Here is a 20,107-nt window from a genome sequence, read left to right on the forward strand (position 1 = left end):
CACGATGCTCTGTGGAAGCGTGGCCACCCCTCCCTCACCTATGCAGTCCAGGATCCAGCCCACCGTGCCATCCCCTCCGCAGGCCAGGATGCGGAAATCCGGAGTGTCCCGAAAGAAGCTCAGCCTGGAGAAAGCCAGGAGAGACAAGGTGTGATGCGGGGGAGAGCAGGGGCCGGCGGGAGGGGGCAGAGGATCAGCCGCAGCATCTCATACCCCGGCGCGGGCCCGCCGCGGTCCAGGTTGTACACTTGGCGTGGGTTGAGCAGGTAGTGAAATTTCCGAAGGACTCTGGGGAGCGAGAAGAGTGAGGGATGATGCTGCGGGGCTGAGTCCCTCCCGCGAGAGGTGCCGGGCAGCCCTGACCTCGGGGGGATGATGCTCCCCCAGGGCAGGACCCCACCTACCGCTCCCCTTGCCGTCCTCCGCTCTTGGGGTTCACAAGCACCAGGAGGGGATGGGTCCCAGGCCGGGGGCTGATCTGGAGGCAGAAAGCACGGATGCAAATGCCTGGCTGCTGCGGGGCTGGGCACAGCAGCCCGGCACGGGACCCTACCTGCAGACCTTGCCCATCCACCGTGGTGGAGTTGAACTTGAAGGCCTGGTTGTCCTCGGGGCTGGTGCTGGCAGGGGAGTCACTCTCCGACCTCCGGCAGTGGGACTGCCTGTCCTTTGGGGAACAGAGGTGTGGATGCACCTGCTGCCCCAAGCCCTGGTGGCACCAGCAGCGGGGGGAGGCAGGTTGGCCGCGGTGATGCCCTGCCTGGCCCTGGCTGCCCGGCAGCAGGAACGGGACGCTTACCAGGACAATGGGACAGATGTAGGAAGGTAGCAAGATGTGGTCCCGCAGCGGGCCCCCGTCGCACTCCGGCTTCACGTGGGAGGCACATTTGTTGTGGAGCTGGAGCAGGAAGGAGGATAGGATGTCGAGCAGGGGACACCAGGCCATTTGTCAGCTCTCGTCCCCCAGGGCTGGCCGTGCGGAGCGCACCCCGGTCCCCCCATGCCTGGGTACTCACGGTGACTTGGCACCAGACGCAGTGCAGGCCAGTGATGCCCTGGTAGCACTTGATGCTCTTGTGGCACCTGTCACATTTGACAGGGGAATTGCCCTCGATCCAGGTGTGCTGCATCACCTGCAAGGCACAGAGCAGGGCACTGCGGGCACACCCACTGACCTGTGGGCATCTCCTCTCCCCTAAAGGCTGCTGCCGTGATTTTGGAGGGTGGCCTGTCATGCAGGGATGCTGACTGATCCAAATCAGCCCCTCCCACAGCTGCCTGCCCTCCCTGCAGCACATTGGGGACACCCTTGTCCCCCTTGCCTGGAGCTGCGGCAAACCTCAGGGCTGGGGCTCCTGTGGGTCCCTGGGGGCTGGGGACAGGCACCGTCCTGCCAGGATCTGGATGCTGGGAACGCCCGCGAGCTGCTGCTCAGGACCCAAGGGGCAAATCCCAGGGGAAAAAACCACGGGGGAGCAGTGCGTGAGATGGAAGTGCTGCCTCCAGGGGTGCTCCATAGGAAACATGATGGCTGCCTACTCACACTCATGTTTCTCTTGGATTTCACATAGGTGCTGATGCAGGAGGCGATTTCTTTGGACACGCACCTCTCGTGGACAGTGTACTTGCAGACTGGTGGGAGAGAAGCAGGTGGTGAGCATCACTCCCTTGGCACAGGTGCTGCCCCCTCCCCACTCACCCCAGGCACCGATGGCGACCAGTCCTCACTCCCCGGGATGCTGGGAAGGGTTGGGAGCTGGGGTGTGAGGATCTGGCGAGGGTCCGTGACTCACAGGAGCAGCAGAGGCCCTGCTTGCGCACCCCGAGCAGCATGGTGCGGCAGAAGTTGCAGTACGCAGGTTTCTTGAAGTGCTTCAGCCTCCAGGCGTGTTGCCCATCATCCTTCACGTTCTGCAGGGCAGGAGAGGGGGGTCACTTCTCCACCAGGGCTCCCAGCCCGCTCAGCTTGCCACTTTTTTCACCTTTTCAGCCCGTAAAAGCCCCCAGCGTGGCTGTAGGAGTTGGCTCCCAGCAGGACCACAGGCTCGCCCTGCTCCCCAGTGTCCCCCAAGCACCCTGCCGCCACGGCCCTCGCTCCCCAGGCACGTCCAGCTCCTGGCACCCAGCTCTGGCTCCCCACAGCCTCTCGGCACGGCTCGGATGTGGGGATGCTCTGCTGGTGGTTGACAGGAAGGAGGTGACTCCGCAGATGGGGCCGGGCCAACCGTCACCACGCAGTGACCAAAGCAAGCCTCTTGCATCTGGGTCCGGGCATGAGTGCTTTGCTGAGGCCACTGAAAATTCCCTGTTTTCTCCACTCTTCCTGCCAGAACACCAGCCCCCCCGCACCCCTCTGTGAGGAGCAAACACCAGGATGGCCACCAGGGAGCAAAAACCCAGATTTTTCCCTGCAGACTATCAGCCGATGGCCAGGGATGCACCTCAATGAAATAAAGCCCAAAAGGATGAAAAAAAAATAGCACAGGCAAACAAGGTGGGGTCCCAACCCTCTTCGCTTCTGCTCTTTGAAGCTTTTCCCGGGAGAGGAGCTCGCATTTTAGATGCTCGTCTTATTTTTGGATTAAATATTTATTGAACCAGAGTGTGCTACAATCCCAAGGAGTGAGCCCAGTCTGCCTGGGCATGATCACTGGCAATGACCACAGTTCAAATGGGGCTTGTGGAGATGTGGGGGCAAGGCTGGTCAGCAGAGGTGGGGGGATGTCTGCAGGGGCCAGGGAGCTCGGGGCTGGTGTCAGGGGGGTGCGCGGCCCATTGCTGGGGGTAGGGTGCCCTCCCATGGTCCCTGCACGCCCTCCATCGCCATCCTCCATTGCTGCCCTCCCCTCCTGCCAGCCCCAGGCGTTCTCCCGGGAGCAGGCAGCGCGGCTGGATGAGACCAAACCAGGTCCCCACATGGGCACTCACCGTCTCCATCCCCAGTAGCACCAGCAAGGGGATGGTGGTCATGCCGCCCCGGATCCACTCCTCCAGCGTCACGGTCCCATCGTGGTCATAGTCGATCTCCTCCATCATCGCCTTCAAGATCTGGAGGAGGGAGGAGCCGCAATGACATGGCGATGCCGCCCAGGAACCTCTCTCCGTCCAAGAGCGCCCGTGGCCCCCCGGCCGCCCCAGCCCCGGCACTCACGGGTTTCAGCTCGGTAGAGTCCCACTCCAGGTACTCGGCCACATGCACCATCTGGTTGATGATCCGATCCAGCTCCTGAGCACAGAAAGACAACAGCCCCAGGTGCTCAGGGACAGCTTTGGGTGCCAGCGGCACGTCCAGCCTCACACACCCCAACCAGGGATGTCTCAGCTCTGTGTCCCCATACACCCAACGCTGCCCCAGGCCCACTCCCACATGGGGGGACGGGACACCCCGCTTGTCAGTGGGTGCTGCGTGCTGCTTTATCCTCTGAAAATCTGCCAGAAAATCGGCATTGTGTTCTCCCTAGGAACAAACCACTCTGATAAAACAGGTTTTGGTTTGCAGCAGGTTGCAAGGGGGATATACCCAAAGGACAAAGAGAAAACACCCCGGGGGGCGGGGGGATGCTGTGCACGATTTTTCCTTTTCTGAAACAGCGTGATCTGATGTAGAGCTACAACAACCGGTGGGTGGACTTTCTGGAGCTGCTGTGGGATGCTGCAGGGCTCACTGATCCCACAGCTCCACAGTCCCAGCAAATGCTGCTGCCTTCCTCCTCCCTCCCCACGTCCTGTTCAGCCCGCAGCACCTCCCTGAGGGCATGGGCATCCTGACAGGACCCTGCATGTCTCTGCCGCCCCCCCCGTCTTTGTCTCCCGAGGGAAGGCTTACCGAGCTGTCCAGGAGGCCATTTCCATCAGTATCATAGAGGCGAAACATAACTGGAGGGAGAAGAGAAGGCGGCTGTGGGTCAGAGATCAGCACCAGGGCTGCTGGGGCTGCCGGGGGGGCAGGAGCAGCGTTGTGCCAGCTCAGCCCCGCAAGACGTGACCTGAGCGAAGCCCCAGCCCCTGGGACACAGGTTCTGGCAGGCAGGAGCAGAGAGGCAATGCTGAGCACTTTCCCAAATGGTTTTAACCTTTCAACATTAAAAAGTGAGCAGGAGAGTCCAGCCCCACACCCCTCCTGGGATAAACCCCTAGGCAATGCCTGAGGCCACTGGTCCCCCCTCCACACGATGTGACCAGCAGCCCATGGCCCCAGGGTCCCACTCACACTCCAGCTTGTCCTCGGCCCGTCCCCTCTCCAGCAGGGACAGGTAGCAGACGATGTCCTTCAGATGGACCACCTGGGCCAGGGGGGTGGGGGGCGGTGGTGGGGCAGCTTTCAGGGAGCTGTGGCTCTTCCGTAGGCTGAAGGGCAACCGTTTCTCCACTATCTTTGTGCCTGCAGGTGGGGAGAGGGATGGCAGTCATGCACAGGGAGGGGAAGAGTTGTCCCCAGCCAGGACACAGGGCTGGCAGTGTGTGAGCTCGGGGACAGGGACCCATTCAGTGCGGGGCAGGCAAGGTATGGAGCATGTGGGGCTGGAGGACACTGCAGGAGCGGGGCGGGGCACAGGAAGGGGACACGGGGCTGGGGGACACTGCAGGAGCAGGGATGGGCACAGGAAGGGGACACAGGGCTGGGGGACACTGGAGGAGCAGGGATGGGCACAGGAAGGGGACACAGGGCTGGGGGACACTGGAGGAGCAGGGATGGGCACAGGAAGGGGACACGGGGCTGGGGGACACTGCAGGAGCAGGGATGGGCACAGGAAGGGGACACAGGGCTGGGGGACACTGCAGGAGCAGGGATGGGCACAGGAAGGGGACATGGGGCTGGGGGACACTGCAGGAGCAGGGATGGGCACAGGAAGGGGACACAGGGCTGGGGGACACTGCTGGCGTGGGGCAGGGCACAGGAAGGGGACACAGGGCTGGGGGACACAGGGCTGGGGGACACAGGGCTGGGGGACACTGCAGGAGCAGGAATGGGCACGGGAAGGGGACACAGGGCTGGGGGACACAGGGCTGGGGGACACTGCAGGAGTAGGGATGGACACAGGAAGGGGACACAGGGCTGGGCACAGGAAGGGGACACTGGGCTGGAGGACACTGCAGGAGCTGGGCTGGGCACAGGAAGGGGACACGGGGCTGGGCACAGGAAGGGGACGCGGGGCTGGGGGACACTGCAGGAGCAGGGATGGACACAGGAAGGGGACACAGGGCTGGGGAACACTGCTGGAGCGGGGCTGGGCACAGGAAGGGGACACGGGGCTGGGCACAGGAAGGGGACATGGGGCTGGGGGACACTGCTGGAGCGGGGCTGGGCACAGGAAGGGGACACGGGGCTGGGCACAGGAAGGGGACATGGGGCTGGGGGACACTGCAGGAGCAGGGATGGACACAGGAAGGGGACACAGGGCTGGGGGACACTGCAGGAGCAGGGATGGGCACAGGAAGGGGACACAGGGCTGGGCACTGCCAGCCGGTTCCCAGGACGCAGACGGCAGCACCTGCGGCACTGCGGATGTGAGTGGGAGGAGCAGTGGGAAACAACAGGGACGTGCCCTCCCGGGGATGTGACCTCCTGGGGACAAGCACCCAGCCAGAAGGAGCGAGAAGCTCGGCTGGCGGCGGGATGGCTCGCCGGTGTGCCAGGACACCCACGCTGGTGGCTGCCCGTGCCGGCAGCAGATGGCTGCTCCTGGCAGGAGCTGGGCTGGAGGCAGCCGTGAGTCCCCGCTCCAGCCCCCCACGGCTTGGAGCTGCTGCCAGGTAATTAAGATGTTGACTGGCAGGGGCTCTGCAGGACAGGATCAGTGGGTTCGGTTTGCAAAGCGAAGGTGTCAAGGCACAAGGAACCCGCTGAGTTTGGAAGGTCACCACCACCGTGCCAGGGACCTGAGCAGTTGCACTGCCCGGGTAAGGGATGGCCCCACAGTGCAGGAAACCCTAGAGGGCTTGTCACTCCGTGTCCCCCGGGGAGCCCCAGCCAAGCTCACCTGGTGACTGCGGGCTGAGCAGGGATCCGGACGAGATCTTGGAAGAGCCTGAGGAGTTGTGAGCAGAAGGGGTGCCAGCGGTGGACTTCTGGGAGGACGACCTGGACCAGCTTGGGGAGGCATTGGGGATGGATGCCGGGGTGAGGGACGCTGGCTGTGGCTCAGCTGTTTTGCTGGGGCAGCCCTTGGGCTCAGGAGTGTGTCGTCCCAGGGCACTCAGGAGCGTTTTCCCATTGATCCCTGCAAAGCAGACACATGCCCATGGGCAATGTGACACCGGGGTCCCTGTGCCCAGCAAGCCTCTTCTTCCAGGAACACTGCCTGGGTGCCGGCTGCGTGCCCTGGGATCACAGAATCACGGAAGGGTTTGGGTTGAAAGGACTGTCAAAGCTGCTCTAGTCCCACCCCTGCCATGAGCAGGGACATCTTCACCAGCTCAGGCTGCTCAGAGCCCTGTCCAGCCTGGCCTGGGATGTCTCCAGGAGTCCCCTCGGGGTGGCTGCGGAAGCAGAGGGTGGGTGTGCGACACACATCCCCTGCTCCGGCTTGTACCACGTGCTCAGTGGCCACCCACACCTGTGACAGAGGCACAGGCCACCTCAGTCAGGATGGAGATGCTGGTATGGGGTGACTTTGGCTCCGAACGCGTGGAGGAAAGGGAGGAATCAGTGCGATGGCACCTCATGGATCCCCTGCCCCAGGGAAACCCCTCTCCTCCCCAGAGCTGCACAGGGTCCCTGGCAGCCGGTCCGTCGGATGGGACAGAGCTGGGCTGTGTGCTGACCCTGATGCCACCCGCTGTGGATGCCACCCACAACCTGGGTCCCCGTGGGGTGGTGTGGGAGGGAGCCCAAGGTGCTGCAGTGCCAGGCAGTGCCTGGCTGGGTGGCAGGGACAGGGCTGGCTCACCGCGGGCATGGAGCTGTGGGACGCCGGGGCTCTGGCGCTGTGTCTCAGGGGAGGCCTGGCATATCTTCCGCTTGAAGGAGGTGAAGAGGTGTTGGCAAAGCTCTTCGGGCACGTCTGCCTCCAGGTAGGTCTTCATGAAGAGGCGAAAACCCTCGTAGTCAATGGGCTGTGAAGGGGACAGAGGGTGATGGAGGCACCCAGGGAGGGGGTTCTGTGCCCTCCCCTCATCAGCTGCAGAGTTGTGTCCCACCCAAAACCACCAGCTTCCCAAATACCAGTGGTGGGATATCACCTAAATGGACCCAGAGGCCAGAAACCCCCGTGCCAAGGTGTCAGGAGAGGGATGGAGCAGCGGCAGTGGGGGCAGGAGCCAAGACAGCAGTGGGGACATGGTGGCATGGCGCTGGCAGAGACAGGAGGCTCTGAGGGAGCCGAGTGCTCAGCTCCTGGCAGGTGATGGAGGAACTAAATACAGAGCTTCTGGCACAGCCAAAGGAGGCTGGAGGTGCTGGAGGCAGAGGGGTGGAACAAGCTGTGCTCTGAAAGCCTCCTACTCCCCTGGGGCAGGGCACGGAGCAGCGGGACCCTCCAGCCCACCCCCAGCCCCCGGGCACTATTGTCCTCTGTGGTCTCCTCGCCTACCCCTTCTCTGCTGGGCATCCTCATCACATTGGGACATTGCTTTCCCGATGGCTTTTGTGGCCCCAGCTGGACCAAGGGTCCTGTGGTGCCCTTGAATAGTGGGGTAGATTTGCTGCCCCTCCTTACTGCATTTAGCCCACTGATTTTTTCGTGTTTCACCTCATTTGTAGTGATTACGGCCCCTATGAAAGGCTCTGTCCTGCTGGCACACTAATAGGTCTCTCTGAAAGCACCGCTTGGAAAAAACAACCCTGGCAAGAGCGAGAAGGCACAGGGTCGTCCCCTGTCCCCGCACTGGCAACAGCAAAATCATTTGCTTCGGTAACAGGGAGAAAATCCCTCCCAGCTTCTGCCTGGCAAGGAGATGCCCCAAAAGACTCCCAGCGAGGCAGCCTGCAGCTAACACGGGACGGCAGCGTCGCAGGGATGGGGTGGGATCACTGCACAGCAACGCTGGTCCTTGGGACGGCAGGGGGGACACAGCTCCCCAGCTGTGGGGACACCTTTCCCAGTCCCGAGAGCACAGCCATGGGATGGACAGACGGACCTGCCTTCTCCCACCTGCTTTTAATTGTGGGAGCTGGGCTGGGGGAGTCCTGGGGGGACCAGAAGCTGCCATTAGTATGGGGGAGGCTGGAGGGGACATACCTGTTCGGGGTTGTACCTCGAGAGGACGCCGTCTCCGTGGAACTCCTCCAGGACATCCTTCAGCTTCTTGGTGGAGTCTGGGGAGACAAAGGCATTGCACTGAGCAGGGCACGGCTGAGCCCCCTTCGCGGTTATCCCACCAGCAGGGTGGTGGAGGTGAGCTTATCTGCTGGGTATGCAACGACTGGTGCCCTTCGTTTCTGGGAAGAGGCCACCTGTGCCCTGCTTTCCCCCTCCCACTTCAGAGGGGCACGGAGTGCTGGGCAGTGCACACATGTAAAGCTGGATGGTTCCTCCTCCTCCTACCTATAGAAAAATAAATGCAGAGCCAGAGAGAAGCTGCAGTGCTGGGCAATGAAGTCAGAGTTGGCGTGTTCAGCTGGAGAAGAGAAGCTCCGGGGAGACCTTATTGTGGCCTTTCTGGACTTAAAAGGGGCCAACAAGAAAGATGGGGATAGACATTTGAATAGGGCCTGTTGTGCTATGACAAAGGGTGATGGTTTTAAACTAAAGGAGGGAGATTCAGGCTGGACACGAGGAAGAAATTGTGGTCCCTGAGAGTGGTGAGAGCCTGGCCCAGGTTGGCCAGAGAGGTGGTGGATGAACCATCCCTGGAGACATCCCAGGCCAGGCTGGACGGGGCTCTGAGCAACCTGAGCTGGTGAAGATGTCCCTGTCATGGCAGGGGTGGCACTGGGGGAGCTGGGAAGGTCCCTTCAACACAAACCATCTGTGATTCTCTGCAGCAGTCCTGGTGCCGGCTGCTCTGTGGGCAATGTAGACTTCAGTGAAACCTTTGACACCGTATCCCGCAGCATCTCCAGGAGAAGCTGCAGCTCGTGGCCTGCATGGTGTATCTATGATGGATAAAGAACCGGCTGGATGGCCGGGCCCAAAGAGTTGTGCTGAATGGAGCCAAATCCAGTTGCTGGCTGATCACGAGTGGCGTCCCCAGGGCTCAGTACTGCGGCCGGTTCTGTTTAATCTCTTTATCAATGATCTGGACGAGGGGATCAAGTGCACCTTCAGTAAGTTTGTAGACAACATCAAATTGGAAGGGAGTGTTGATCTGCTGGAGGATGGGAAGGCTCTGCAGAGGGATCTGGACCAGATGGATCGATGGGCTGAGGCCAGTTGTCTGAGGTTCAACAAGGACAAGTGCCGGGTCCTGCACTTGGGTCACAACAACCCCACGGACGCTGCAGGCTGGGGAGGAGCAGCTGGAAAGTGCCTGGAGGAAAAGGACCTGGGGGTGTTGGTGACAGTGGCTGAACATCAGCCAGCGTGTGCCCAGGTGGCCAAGAGGCCACCAGCGTCCTGGCTGGTACCAGCACTGGTGTGGCCAGCAGGCCCAGGGCAGTGACCGAACCTGTGCTGGGACCTGGGGAGGACAAACCGCCAATCCTGGGGGGAGTTCTGGGCCCCTCATGCCAAGAAAGGCCTTGAGGTGCTGGAGCGAGTTGCGAGAAGGGAACGGAGCTGGTGAGGGGCTGGAGCACAAGTGTGATGGGAGCGGCTGAGGGACCTGGGGGTTCAGCTGGAGAACAGGAGCTGAGGGGAGACCTTCTGATCTCTGAACTGCCTGAAAGGAGCTTGGAGCCAGTGGGGGTCGGGCTCTGCTCCCCAGGAACAAGCGCCAGGAGCAGAGGAAACGGCCTCAAGTTGCGCCAGGGGAGGTTGAGGTTGGATGTGGGGAACAATTTCTTCCCCAAAGGGCTGTGGGGCATTGGAACAGGCTGCCCAGGGCAGTGCCGGAGTCACCATCCCTGGAGGGGTTTAAAAGATGCGTAGACGAGGTTCTTCAGGACACAGTTTAGTGCTAGACTTAGGTTATGGTTGGACTTGATCTTGAGGGTCTCTTCCAACCGGAATGATTCTGTGATGTGAGCACAGAGCTGTCCCTGCCCGGCCCGCCCCATGGGATCTGGGTGGCTGTTCCTGCCCTGCTGGCTCCCCCGCAGCAGCCCCAGCTGTCCCCAGAGCCCAGGCTGCCCATCCACATCTCCAGAGGTGCCAGGAGGGAGAATGAGGAAGGTATTGCTCTGCGTAAACTTCCACATGAACAGTACATGGCCTGTGAGTTTCCTTGGCTGTGTGTCCTCAGGGGTGGAGTGTCTGGAGGGACACTGGTCCTTCCAAAATTGAGAAATAAGGGGAAAAGGAGGAAAAGATCAGGGGAGGGCACGTTCAGCCCTAACCTTCAGACTTGTATATCTGGGCATATCCATGTAAAAGGCTCTTGAACACACCAGCCCTGTACAAAATGGCCAAATTCTTCTCTCTAAGCTGGGGGTTGTGCTGGCTTCTGCTCCCCCCAGCCCTCTGTGCGGGAGGCTTGGGATGGGGATCTGCACTGGACCATGGCTGTCCGGGACAGCTGGGACCGGTGTGGGGGTCACAGAGCACAACGGGGGGCCAGTATGCACTCAAGGAGGGGGCTCCTGGCCCCAGGGCTGGGGAGGAGATACAGGGGGATCCCGCAGGCATGACCCCCCAGGCAGGAGCTGCCCACCCTGCGGGGAGGAGGCAGCTGCCTGCACTACAGCCTCACTCATCCCAATCTGATTAACGAAACGGAGACGCTGTCTGTGTTCTGAGCTCAGCATTACAGATGGTGTTTTATGGTGTGCGACTCAAGAAAGCAGAGCGTTCTCCAGAGAGGCAGGACGAGGTGCAGACAGCAATGCTTCGCACACCCCTCTGCTCGCAGCGCTGCTGGCGGGAGGCGGGGAGCTGTGGGCATGGGGACATCGTGCCCCCCACGCTGACAGCCCTCACACGCTTCCCCTCACCCCTACAAAGCGCAGCAGCCCCGGGGGGCTCACAGGGTCCCCTTTGCCCCCCAGTCCTGTTGCAGCCGCAGGAGCGTGCCTGCCCCAGGGCCATGCCACCCTGCAGAGCAATGACTTTACACCCTTGCCCCTTTGTCCCACAGGTCCAGCTGGGCTGTCTTGCCCTGCTCTCAGCACCCACCTGGGCTGCACCGCTTCTCCATCACCTGCCACAACCAGCACGCCTCCTGTTCAGCATGCAGGACCTCCAGGACCTGTTTTTGGGCCCCTGGGCTCCCTCTCCAGCTACTCGCAGCCCCAGGACTCTGCAGCACCCGCCACCAACCTCCTCTCCTCGCCAGGAGCTGCAGGAGAGGCTCGCTCTGCAAAAGCACTAAGTAAAATTACCGCAGAGTGTTGTTGGCAGCCCGAGGCGAGCGGTGGAGCAGCTCGGCGTGTTTGGGAAAAGCCAGCCTGCTTTCCTCGCTGGCATTTCACTTTGCTAATGAACGTGGGAGCCAGCCGCCTTCAGAGGGACCGAGCCGTGCTCACATGCACGTCCCCCAAAGCAGCGAAATCCTCCTGGGCACGTGGGCACAGGGACCCCTTTGCTGTCCCTCACCAGCCAGTGCTGGGGGTTGAGGACCTTCCCAGTCTCTCCATCCAAAACCTAAGAAATCATCTCGTTGTCTAGGAGGACACAAAGGACCTGTGGGATACCAGGCCGGCACAGGTCAACAGGACTTTTTAAATCCCCTCCCTGTCCCGGGAGGGTGCACAGGGTACTCACAGTCTGTGTACTGCTGGAGCTGGGCGAACTCGGCGGGGCTGAGCGAGATCCACCCACCATCGCTCATCTTCGGGTGGCCAGGGCCCGCGTGGGGGGGCCACGAGCCGCTGCGCTCCCTGTGCCAGGCTGGGCACCGCAGATCCTGCTCGGCCGTCGGTCACATCGGCACGGCCAGGGGCACGCGGGGCTCTGGGCAGGCTGGCATCCTCCTGCTGAGCCCCTGGGCAGCCAACCCCGCAGCAGCCGCTCAGCACCTTCCTCCCTAGAGATGGGATAGAAAGAGGGGCGGGGGTCAGCAGTGCCCTGCCCGCAGCAGGCAGGGGCTGGCTCCTGCCCGCACAGGCGGCTCAGCCATGGCTGTGCACTGGTGGTCACCGGGGCTGGCACGGGGGGTGCATCAGCTGGGAAATGGGGTGCACGAGCGCTTTCGCAGCCAGGGAGAGCCCGCACGGTGGATGTGAGGGGCCAGGGGGCTGGCAGAAAGAGGGGCAAGGAGGAACAGAGAGCCCCTTGCTGTGTGACCGTCCCGGCGGCTCGGTGTCCCTGGAGCAGCCCCTGTGCCACCCGCAACAGCCGCAGTTCCATGGAGGCAAGAGAAACACCGCAGGGAGGGAAAGGAGCTTGTCATCCTATTTACTCCCATTGTTTTCCAGGGGAACCCAGCGGGACAGGAGCAGAAGGAAGGACACAATTAATTAGAGAAGAAGCCGTGCCTGGAGGCAGGGGATCTGAATGAGTGGAAACTCCCAGCTCACGCCTCCACCTCCAAAGCTGGTGGTGACCTTTAGCTGGCTCCACCGCCGAGAATCATTATAAATGAAAATCTACATTCAAATTGGGCGAGAGGGGAAAACCTGCGCCACAGGGGAAGTGTCAGAGGGCCTCCAAGCGAGCGGCTCCCTCCAGCCCACCCATTTGCTGGCTTCAAAATCCATTAGCTTTTTCACTTAACCATCATGAGGGGAAAGGGCAGCATCCCAAGAAGGTGGTTGCTCTGCAAGGAGCAGTTTGATTTTGATTTTAAGGCTGTCTCTCCGCTAAATGTTGGCTCCCTGTTTCCAGCAGCCTGAGCTGGGGGAAGCAGAGCACGGGCGAGCTGGGAAGGGCCATGGGATTTGGGGAGATGCCTGGGGAGCACCCGCACCCCTGCAGCTGGCTGGCTGTGCTGCCCACAGCACCGTGTCATTCCTGGGAAAAGACATTTGATTAAGACAAGCACATCATTTCAGTGAGCTGCTGAGTCCCAGTGCCACACCGACCCAGACAGTGTCCCTAGGGACAGTCACACACGGGGTGCAGCAGGGGCAGGCACGTCACCCCCATCCTCAGGATTCCCCCCCCAGCCCATCTCTGGAGAGACCTTCTCATCCAGCCCAGCTGCACAGGGCAGTCCACCTGCAGTGCTGGTCCAGCTCTGGGTCCTCAGCACAGGACACACACGGACCTGCTGGAGAGGGGCCAGGGGAGCCACAGGAATGATCCAAGGCTGGAACAGCTCTGCTGGGAGGACAGGTGAGAGAGTTGGGGTGTTCAGCTGCAGAAGAGAAGCTCCGAGTAGATCTTAGTGCAGCCTTTCTGGCCCATAAGAAAGATGGGGACAGACTTTTCAGCAGGGCCTGTTGTGATAGGACAAGGGCTGATGGTTTTAAACTAAAAGAGGGAGATTCAGGCTGGACATGAGGAAGGAATTGTTGGCCCTGAGGGTGGTGAGAGCCTGGCCCAGGTTGGCCAGGGAGGTGGTGGATGAACCATCCCTGGAGACATCCCAGGCCAGGCTGGACGGGGCTCTGAGCAACCTGAGCAGGGCACTGGGGGAGCTGGGAAGGTCCCTTCATGGTCCCAAACCATTCTGTGATTCTATAAAGCCGTGCCCTGCTGGGGATGCTGCTGCTGGAGGATGCTGCCCGAGAGCTGCCCAGAGAAGCTCCTGCTCCTCTCCCCATTGGTTCTTCTGTCCCTTTGCCAGCAGGGACAGCCCTGGTGACACAGCCCATGCGATGGTCTGGGGCTGCTCAGCTGCAGAACAAGCCAGGGGCTGAGCTGGCGGTGCCTTGGGGACCCCCCGGGATGACTGTGCCCGGGTCGCGGAGGACAGCTGCTCCAGGGCTGGGGGTGGCAATGCCACCTGCCCGCACTGCGCTGTCCTTGGGACACTCGTGTGGGGACAACAGACAACCCTGAGGGAAATATCACCCCCACACCCTCGCCAAGGCCTTGCCAGCCCCCTGGGCAACCAGTCTTCATCCCTTTAGTGATCCCAGGAGCTCTTTGTCCCCATGTCATCAACTGGGGACAGGCTGGACACAGCAGTTTTAAGGCTAGGAAAAAACCTACCCCATGTCTTCCTACACTGGGATCACTTCCCTCCTTCACCTCAGGGAAAGGACAAGCGGGAATAGAGTGTTTGCACCTTTCCAGGGTTTGTCCCGAGGTATCTCCAGGCTGCTCCAGAACTCGGTCCACAAGAAACCCTCCAGAACTGCACACAGGGTTTCTCTTTCCTGGCAAATGAACTGCTTCGTTTGACCTTTGACCAGAACCTCTTTTTTATCCTACTTTTATACAGTTATAGAAGGCAAGGCTGGGAGAGCAGAGCTAGTTTGGCCTGCAGGAGAAAAGGTGAAGGGGGACCTGGCTGGCTCCGGCTGCTGGGCTCACTGAGCCCTCCTGCGATGGGCGGCAGCAAAAATATCCCCCAGCAGCTTATGGGACTGCACGAAGCAATGGCAGGAAAGCAAAGCAGAGCTAATTCGGCCATCCCAAGGGGCTTTCCCCCAGCAGTTGCAATAACAAATGCCACTTCTGGCACGTTAGCCTTGGATTTCAGGAAGGGCAGGAAAAAGCCTCCTCAGGAATCCAGCTGCTGCTCGTTTGGCCGCCATCTGAATTGTCAGCGGCAAATTATGTTCTATTAAATCAAATTTGCCTCTCTCTATAAATAGCTCCCCTACTAGTGTTACAAATAACACCGGATTACCCTGCCTGAAAGCACTTACTGGGATGTGGCCCCTCTCCCCTCCTCGCCCCGTGCCCGCCGGCCGCGTGCGTGGGCTTCGCCATTCTGCCTGTGACTCAGGGCGCTGGAGCGGCTGGGAAAGGGTGGAGAGGGGTGCCAGGAGGGCTTCGAGCGCCTCCTGAACCCTCCTGGAGGATGAGCTGGTGCCAGAGCCCTGGGGAACCCCCTGCAGGGAGCATCCCGCCAGCCCCTGGGGTGGCAAGGGGTGATGCAGGAGGCACCGTGGGGAGCATCGCCGGGCAAAGGCACAGTGTGGGGAGCCATGTAGGGCCTGAAACATGTCAACAAGGGAGATGCCAGGCTGAAGCTGGCCATGGGCCAGTCCCCGCGGGCGAGCAGGGTGCAGGGAGCCAAGCTGTGGGCAGCGGGCATGCCTGGGACCCAGGAGAAAGGGCTGCCCATAGACACCCCCAGTGTCCGGGGCTGGAGGCTCCTGGGAGCAGCGCAGAGGAGATTTGGCTTTTTGCAGAGGAGTTGTTTTTCCAAGCAGCCACCCCTGCCCACCAGCCTCCAGCCATCCCTCAGCCACCCGGCACAGCCGAGGCCCCATGGGGCTCGCCATGGCTTTGGGGGGTGGCTCCTCCAGCACCCACCTGCCCTCCCCGGGACCAGAGCTGGTGATGGAGACCTCGTTCTGCCCACGCTGGGGCAGAGCAACTGCGGGTGGTGGGAGCGCATCCTCCCAGCCTTCGCCCGGCTCCGCAGGGGCTGCAAGCGCGTGCGCTACCCACAGGAGATTTCTGCTTCAGATGGGAAGGAAAAACGTGGGTTCCTCGGGCTCCAGGGGATGGTGTGAGGAGGGAAAGCTCCTGCTATGGATTTGCTCGCTTGGACACGCGGGGGCTGTAGCTCTCCCATGGCAATGGATACGGCACCGGCCTGTTCCCCGCAGCCCTGGCTGGGCTTGCTAAAAGCCACAGGCACTCGCGACATCTCCCAGGCCAGAAACACGGTGGGTCCCTACAGGAATAGCATTTTCCAGCCCGCCTGCCCCATCTTTTGGAAAGATCAGCCTATTTTTGTGTTGGGCTGGGGAGAGGCCCCTGAGGCGGTGGGTGGAGTGTAAATCCCTCCTGTCCCACTGCAGCAAACAAACCCCAACCAAGTCACGCTCAAACTATTTTCTGCAATGACAGGAGAACGCGCTTTTCTGCATTTTGCCAGCCTGAGAGGACACTCGGGATCTGCTTTTTCCATTCTCCTTGCCTGTTGCTCTCTACACAGTCTCCCAGCCCTTCGCCCACCCACCGACCCAGAGCCAGGCAGGCTGTCTGTGCACCTTGTGTCAACTCTGCTTTGGGTGCTGAGCACCCTGAGGCACCAAAGCAATGAAACATGCTGGCAGGGGTGCCCAGAGCAGCCGGGCAGGCAGCTGCCCGTGACCCTGTGCCCACTGGCCACCTCTCGTGGGAGGACAAGCTGTTCCTCCCCACCTGGAGCAGCTGCTTTGTGGCGCACTGTGCCGCCTGCCCGCTCCCCTGCCTTCGGCAGCGCTCCGGCAAACACAGAGGGGCACAACCCCAAACAAACCCTGCACGCACACATCTGCTGGGAGCACCTTGCTGGTGTGGCTTGTAAGCAAGCGAGCAGCATTTCGCTAAGAGCTGCTTCCCTCTCCTCCCCGACCAGCAAAGCTGGGGACAAGAGCCATCTGCCACCACCGTGACCAGCTCCCACCTGATGGGTGCTCCCTCCTGTGCAGCTGGGCAGGGAGGATGGTGGCCATGGATGGTGGCCACGGATGGCCCTTGACCCCCAGGTTGGGCTGCGGATGTACCAACTCCCAGCTGGGAGAGCTCGAGGACAGCAGGGACCCAGCACAGCCGCCCGAGCTCAGCACCCCCGTCAGCCTGCCAGGGCCAGGACAGCTCAGCTCACACCCTGGGGACACTGACAACTTCCCAATTTACTACTTTTGCCTTTTAAGAGAATAATTTTTCAGGCTGAGTACGGAGCAGACTGGATCTGAGCTGGGGTTTGAGGGACACCCATCCCCTTGCCGTCTCCCCTGCAGGTCCCAGCCAGACCAGAGGTTGTCTCAGAGAAAAGCCCCTTCCCACACTGTACGGGAGGCAGCAGCTGGCCCTGGAGCGGCATCCTCCCGGGGATCCTCCCCGGGCTGCCAGCTCCATCACCTCGCGCCTACGAACCCAGAGCTTCCCGCTGCCGGCACAGGGAAGCCCCAGCTCTCTCTCTCTTGGCAGAGAATCCCCCAGGTTAACTGCACCTTGTGTGGATAATGCTACTTTCCAGGTGCTCCGAAATATGTTCTTCTCCGCTTTCATCCCCTGAAACAACCTGAAGAACAAGTTGCAGACAGCCTCTTTCTGCAGGCCAGGCATGCTGAACACCTCCTCGGTCCTCCTGCCCTCCAAGAAAACTGCCCCAGCGATTTTTACTTAACAAGAAAGACACTAACGAGCTTTTCCAGCCTGACAACGCTGGGGAACGGTTGACTGGGGCTGGTTCCCTGCCCATCGAAAGGGCGTGTGGTTTTATAGCACAGCTGAGAACTGACACACGCTGAGACACCAGTGAGGATCACGGAGCCTCCCCGGGCTGGGTCCAAGGCTCGCTGGCAGCCATCTTCTCACCCTGGGGGCCAAGGGGATGCTGCCCTGTCCCTCCCCACCCTGAGGGCAGCTTTTCCCAAGGGCCCAGCCCCCCACCCGGGGACCCCCACTCCGCACCGTCCCGCTCCTTGTTTGCACATCCCTGCTCCCCGAACCCTGCCCGAAGGTCCCCGGGGTTGGGACCGGCCCGGAGGGCACCGCGTGGGGCACGGGGATGGGGTGGCGGGAGTCGCCCAGCCGGTGCTGGCCGGGGCCGTCCCGGTGACGCGGGGGATTCTCCCCCGGCGGGTCCCCGGTCCCCAACCCCTTGTCACAGCCCCGTGTCCACCCCCGCCGCTGTCCCCTTACTTGGAGGCGGTGGCACGGGGCCATCGGCGGCGGGACCGGCCGGGCGGCTCCGGTGGCGGCTCCGGTGGCGGCTCCGGTGGCGGCTCCGGTGGCTCCGGTGCTGCCAGTTACCGGTGTCGCTGGGCAGGTCCCCGCTCCCTGGCGAGGCGGAGCCGGGGGGACGCGGGGGGATGCGAACAGGCCCAGCCCCACCGCTCCGCTCCGCCCGCCTCCGCCGGCACCGGCGGCCGGGAGGGAGGAGGATGAGGAGGAGGAGGAGGAAGAGGAGAAGGAGGAGTTGGAGGGAAGAGCCCGGCGGTCCCGACCGCGCCCCCGTCCCTCCCCGGACCCGGGGCAACGCCGGGAAGCGCCGTGGCGGGGAGCAGCCGAGCTGGGGGAGGACCGGGAGCCGCGTTTTCATCATAAAAGTCATTTATTATGAATTATTACTAATTCCCACCACCACCCATAGCGTCAGGAGTTTCCGCATCTCCCACCGTCTCCGCAGCGTGTCCCGCAGCCCCGCCGCTCCCAGTCCCCATCCCCGTCCCCGTCCCCGTCCCCGTCCCCATCCCCGTCCCCGTCCCCGTCCCCATCCCCGTCCCCATCCCTACCCCCGTCCCCATCCCTCTCTCTTCCCTAGTTTTCTTTACCCTCCCGCGCTCCGGTCTCTCCTGCTTTTGAGCAGTTTCACCCATGGCAAAGGTTGCTCTTTCCTAAGGAACGGAACAAACCACCGAAAACAAACAAATAAAAAAATGCCAAACCAGATAAAAAGCATTTTTATTTTCTTTCCATGACGCGTGTGCCTGCTTTCTCGGGGGTGACACTATTTCAGGCATGTCTGTTATTTATGTTTTGCTATATTTATATTAATTAGAGACGCCATCCACGTATGTAGTTCTCCAACTTCAAAAAAAGCAGAAGGGGACTGACAGCTGAGACTGAACTTTCTTTAGAGAAACAGGCAGAGAGGAGCAGAATCCACAGCTATAGATGTGCTCTGCGTGCTGGTCCTGTACGACGTTCCTGCTCCGTGCCTGGGATCTCTCCAGTCCCAGCCCCACTGGGACCCCAGAGAGATGGATGGGGGCTCTGGGCTGGGATGCTGAGGATGCCGCGGTTCCCAGAGTCACACTGGTTTTAGTGGAGATGGTGGCATTTGTGCCATCTGTGCCCGCATCCCTTCAGACCCACCTTGGTGATGAGCTGTAGCGAAGCACAGAGTCGTTTCACCTTGCGGAGTGGTGGAAAGAGGGTCCCAAGCTCCCCCACTCCTGCCTGTGCTGACAGGAGCTGTGACCTGGGCCCACAACCAGTCAGAGCGGGTCACCTCTGCTGTCCCCTCAGACAAGTGTCCCAGCCCTGTCCTCATCCTGTCCCATGGCTCCAGATCACTTCTCCACCATCTCAAAGAGTTCTTTCTGCAGGGAGGTGGCGTTTTGCCAAACATGTGGGTGAGAGGAAGAGGAGGAGGAGGAGAATGGGGAAGGCTCCTGGCTGGACACTCACCATTGCTTTCACCCATGGTACCAGGGCACATTGGCTGACACCTGACCAGAGCTGGTGAATTCCTTCCTGCAAAGAGCTGGCAGACACAGAGTCATTTTCCCAGAAAGAAGCCTTGCACCAGATGAACCCCTGCCCAGCTCTGGGCTGACCCCGGCCCTTGCGGGAGCGACGTGCTTGGGATGTTCCATCGCTTCCAGCACTGCTTGCTGGTCAGTAGCAGCCCCCCAGGGCTTTCCAGATGGCTGGCAGTTGTCACAGCTTTTGCCAGTTGCTGGAAATGGCCCTTTGTGAGTGGTGCAGGAGTATGTTTTTCTGGTCGAGGGTCCAGTTTGTCCACGAGAAGCCGATGGTCCAGCCGGGATGCTGCACTCCCTCCCTCTGCGCTGGCTTTGCTAAAGCCCTGCCCAGGCTACTGATGAAACACTCCCACCATGCCCAGGTTGAGACAGTTTCATTCTTTCCTTACATCCAAGTAGATACTCCTTCCAGGGATTAATTAGTGAATTAAAATGGTAGAAAGATAAAATTGTGATGATTAGGCACAAGCCCTTGTGATGACGTCTCTCTCTTGCAGATCTGTGTGCTGTGTCCCAGCACACCCCCACATCCCTCGAAGGGCTACAGGCAGCGGATTCACCCCTCAGATTGATTCCCTTAGTGGGAAAGATGCTGGGGTTGTGCTGTGGGTGAATGACAGCTACCTATGGGTGCCTTCAACACCCCTCTCCAGGCCCAAAAGCCTTGACCGGTGCTCTGCACCCACGAGAGAAGGAGGGTCCCTTTGCTGGGGCACCAGCAGCCATGGGCCGTGGCTGCGAAGCCCCCAAGTGCTGCATCCACCTATGTTGGAGATGAAAAATCCAGATCCGGATAAATGGGAAGAAAAACATGCCAGCATGGGAACGCTGCCCTATTTAATAATCTCTCCCCATTGGGAA

At 61.0% G+C, this 20,107-nt stretch overlaps 1 protein-coding gene across 2 annotated transcripts in view; it reads right to left on the reverse strand.

The window, feature by feature from the left end:
* LOC136105130 (diacylglycerol kinase gamma-like) overlaps nt 1-17,922 on the reverse strand; it is a 32,538-nt gene extending 14,616 nt beyond the window's left edge. Inside the window, exons 1-17 of one of the 2 annotated variants that reach the window (XM_065844702.2) lie at nt 17,679-17,922; nt 11,742-12,003; nt 8,181-8,257; nt 6,891-7,056; nt 5,982-6,221; nt 4,211-4,381; nt 3,827-3,876; nt 3,152-3,226; nt 2,929-3,048; nt 1,794-1,911; nt 1,544-1,632; nt 1,017-1,133; nt 800-898; nt 554-667; nt 405-478; nt 214-288; nt 39-124 (exon numbers count right to left, since the gene is read on the reverse strand). In XM_065844702.2, coding sequence (XP_065700774.1) covers nt 39-124; nt 214-288; nt 405-478; nt 554-667; nt 800-898; nt 1,017-1,133; nt 1,544-1,632; nt 1,794-1,911; nt 2,929-3,048; nt 3,152-3,226; nt 3,827-3,876; nt 4,211-4,381; nt 5,982-6,221; nt 6,891-7,056; nt 8,181-8,257; nt 11,742-11,808 — 1,738 coding nt within the window. In that variant the 5' untranslated portion in view covers nt 11,809-12,003; nt 17,679-17,922. Of the gene's footprint in view, nt 1-38; nt 125-213; nt 289-404; nt 479-553; nt 668-799; nt 899-1,016; nt 1,134-1,543; nt 1,633-1,793; nt 1,912-2,928; nt 3,049-3,151; nt 3,227-3,826; nt 3,877-4,210; nt 4,382-5,981; nt 6,222-6,890; nt 7,057-8,180; nt 8,258-11,741; nt 12,004-17,678 lie in introns of those variants that run through there. The other variant, XM_071812340.1, reaches the window with a different exon arrangement.
* Between the last annotated feature and the right edge of the window lie 2,185 nt (nt 17,923-20,107).

This window comes from Patagioenas fasciata, chromosome 9, assembly GCF_037038585.1.
Source record: "Patagioenas fasciata isolate bPatFas1 chromosome 9, bPatFas1.hap1, whole genome shotgun sequence".
In the NCBI taxonomy this organism is placed as follows: domain Eukaryota; kingdom Metazoa; phylum Chordata; class Aves; order Columbiformes; family Columbidae; genus Patagioenas; species Patagioenas fasciata.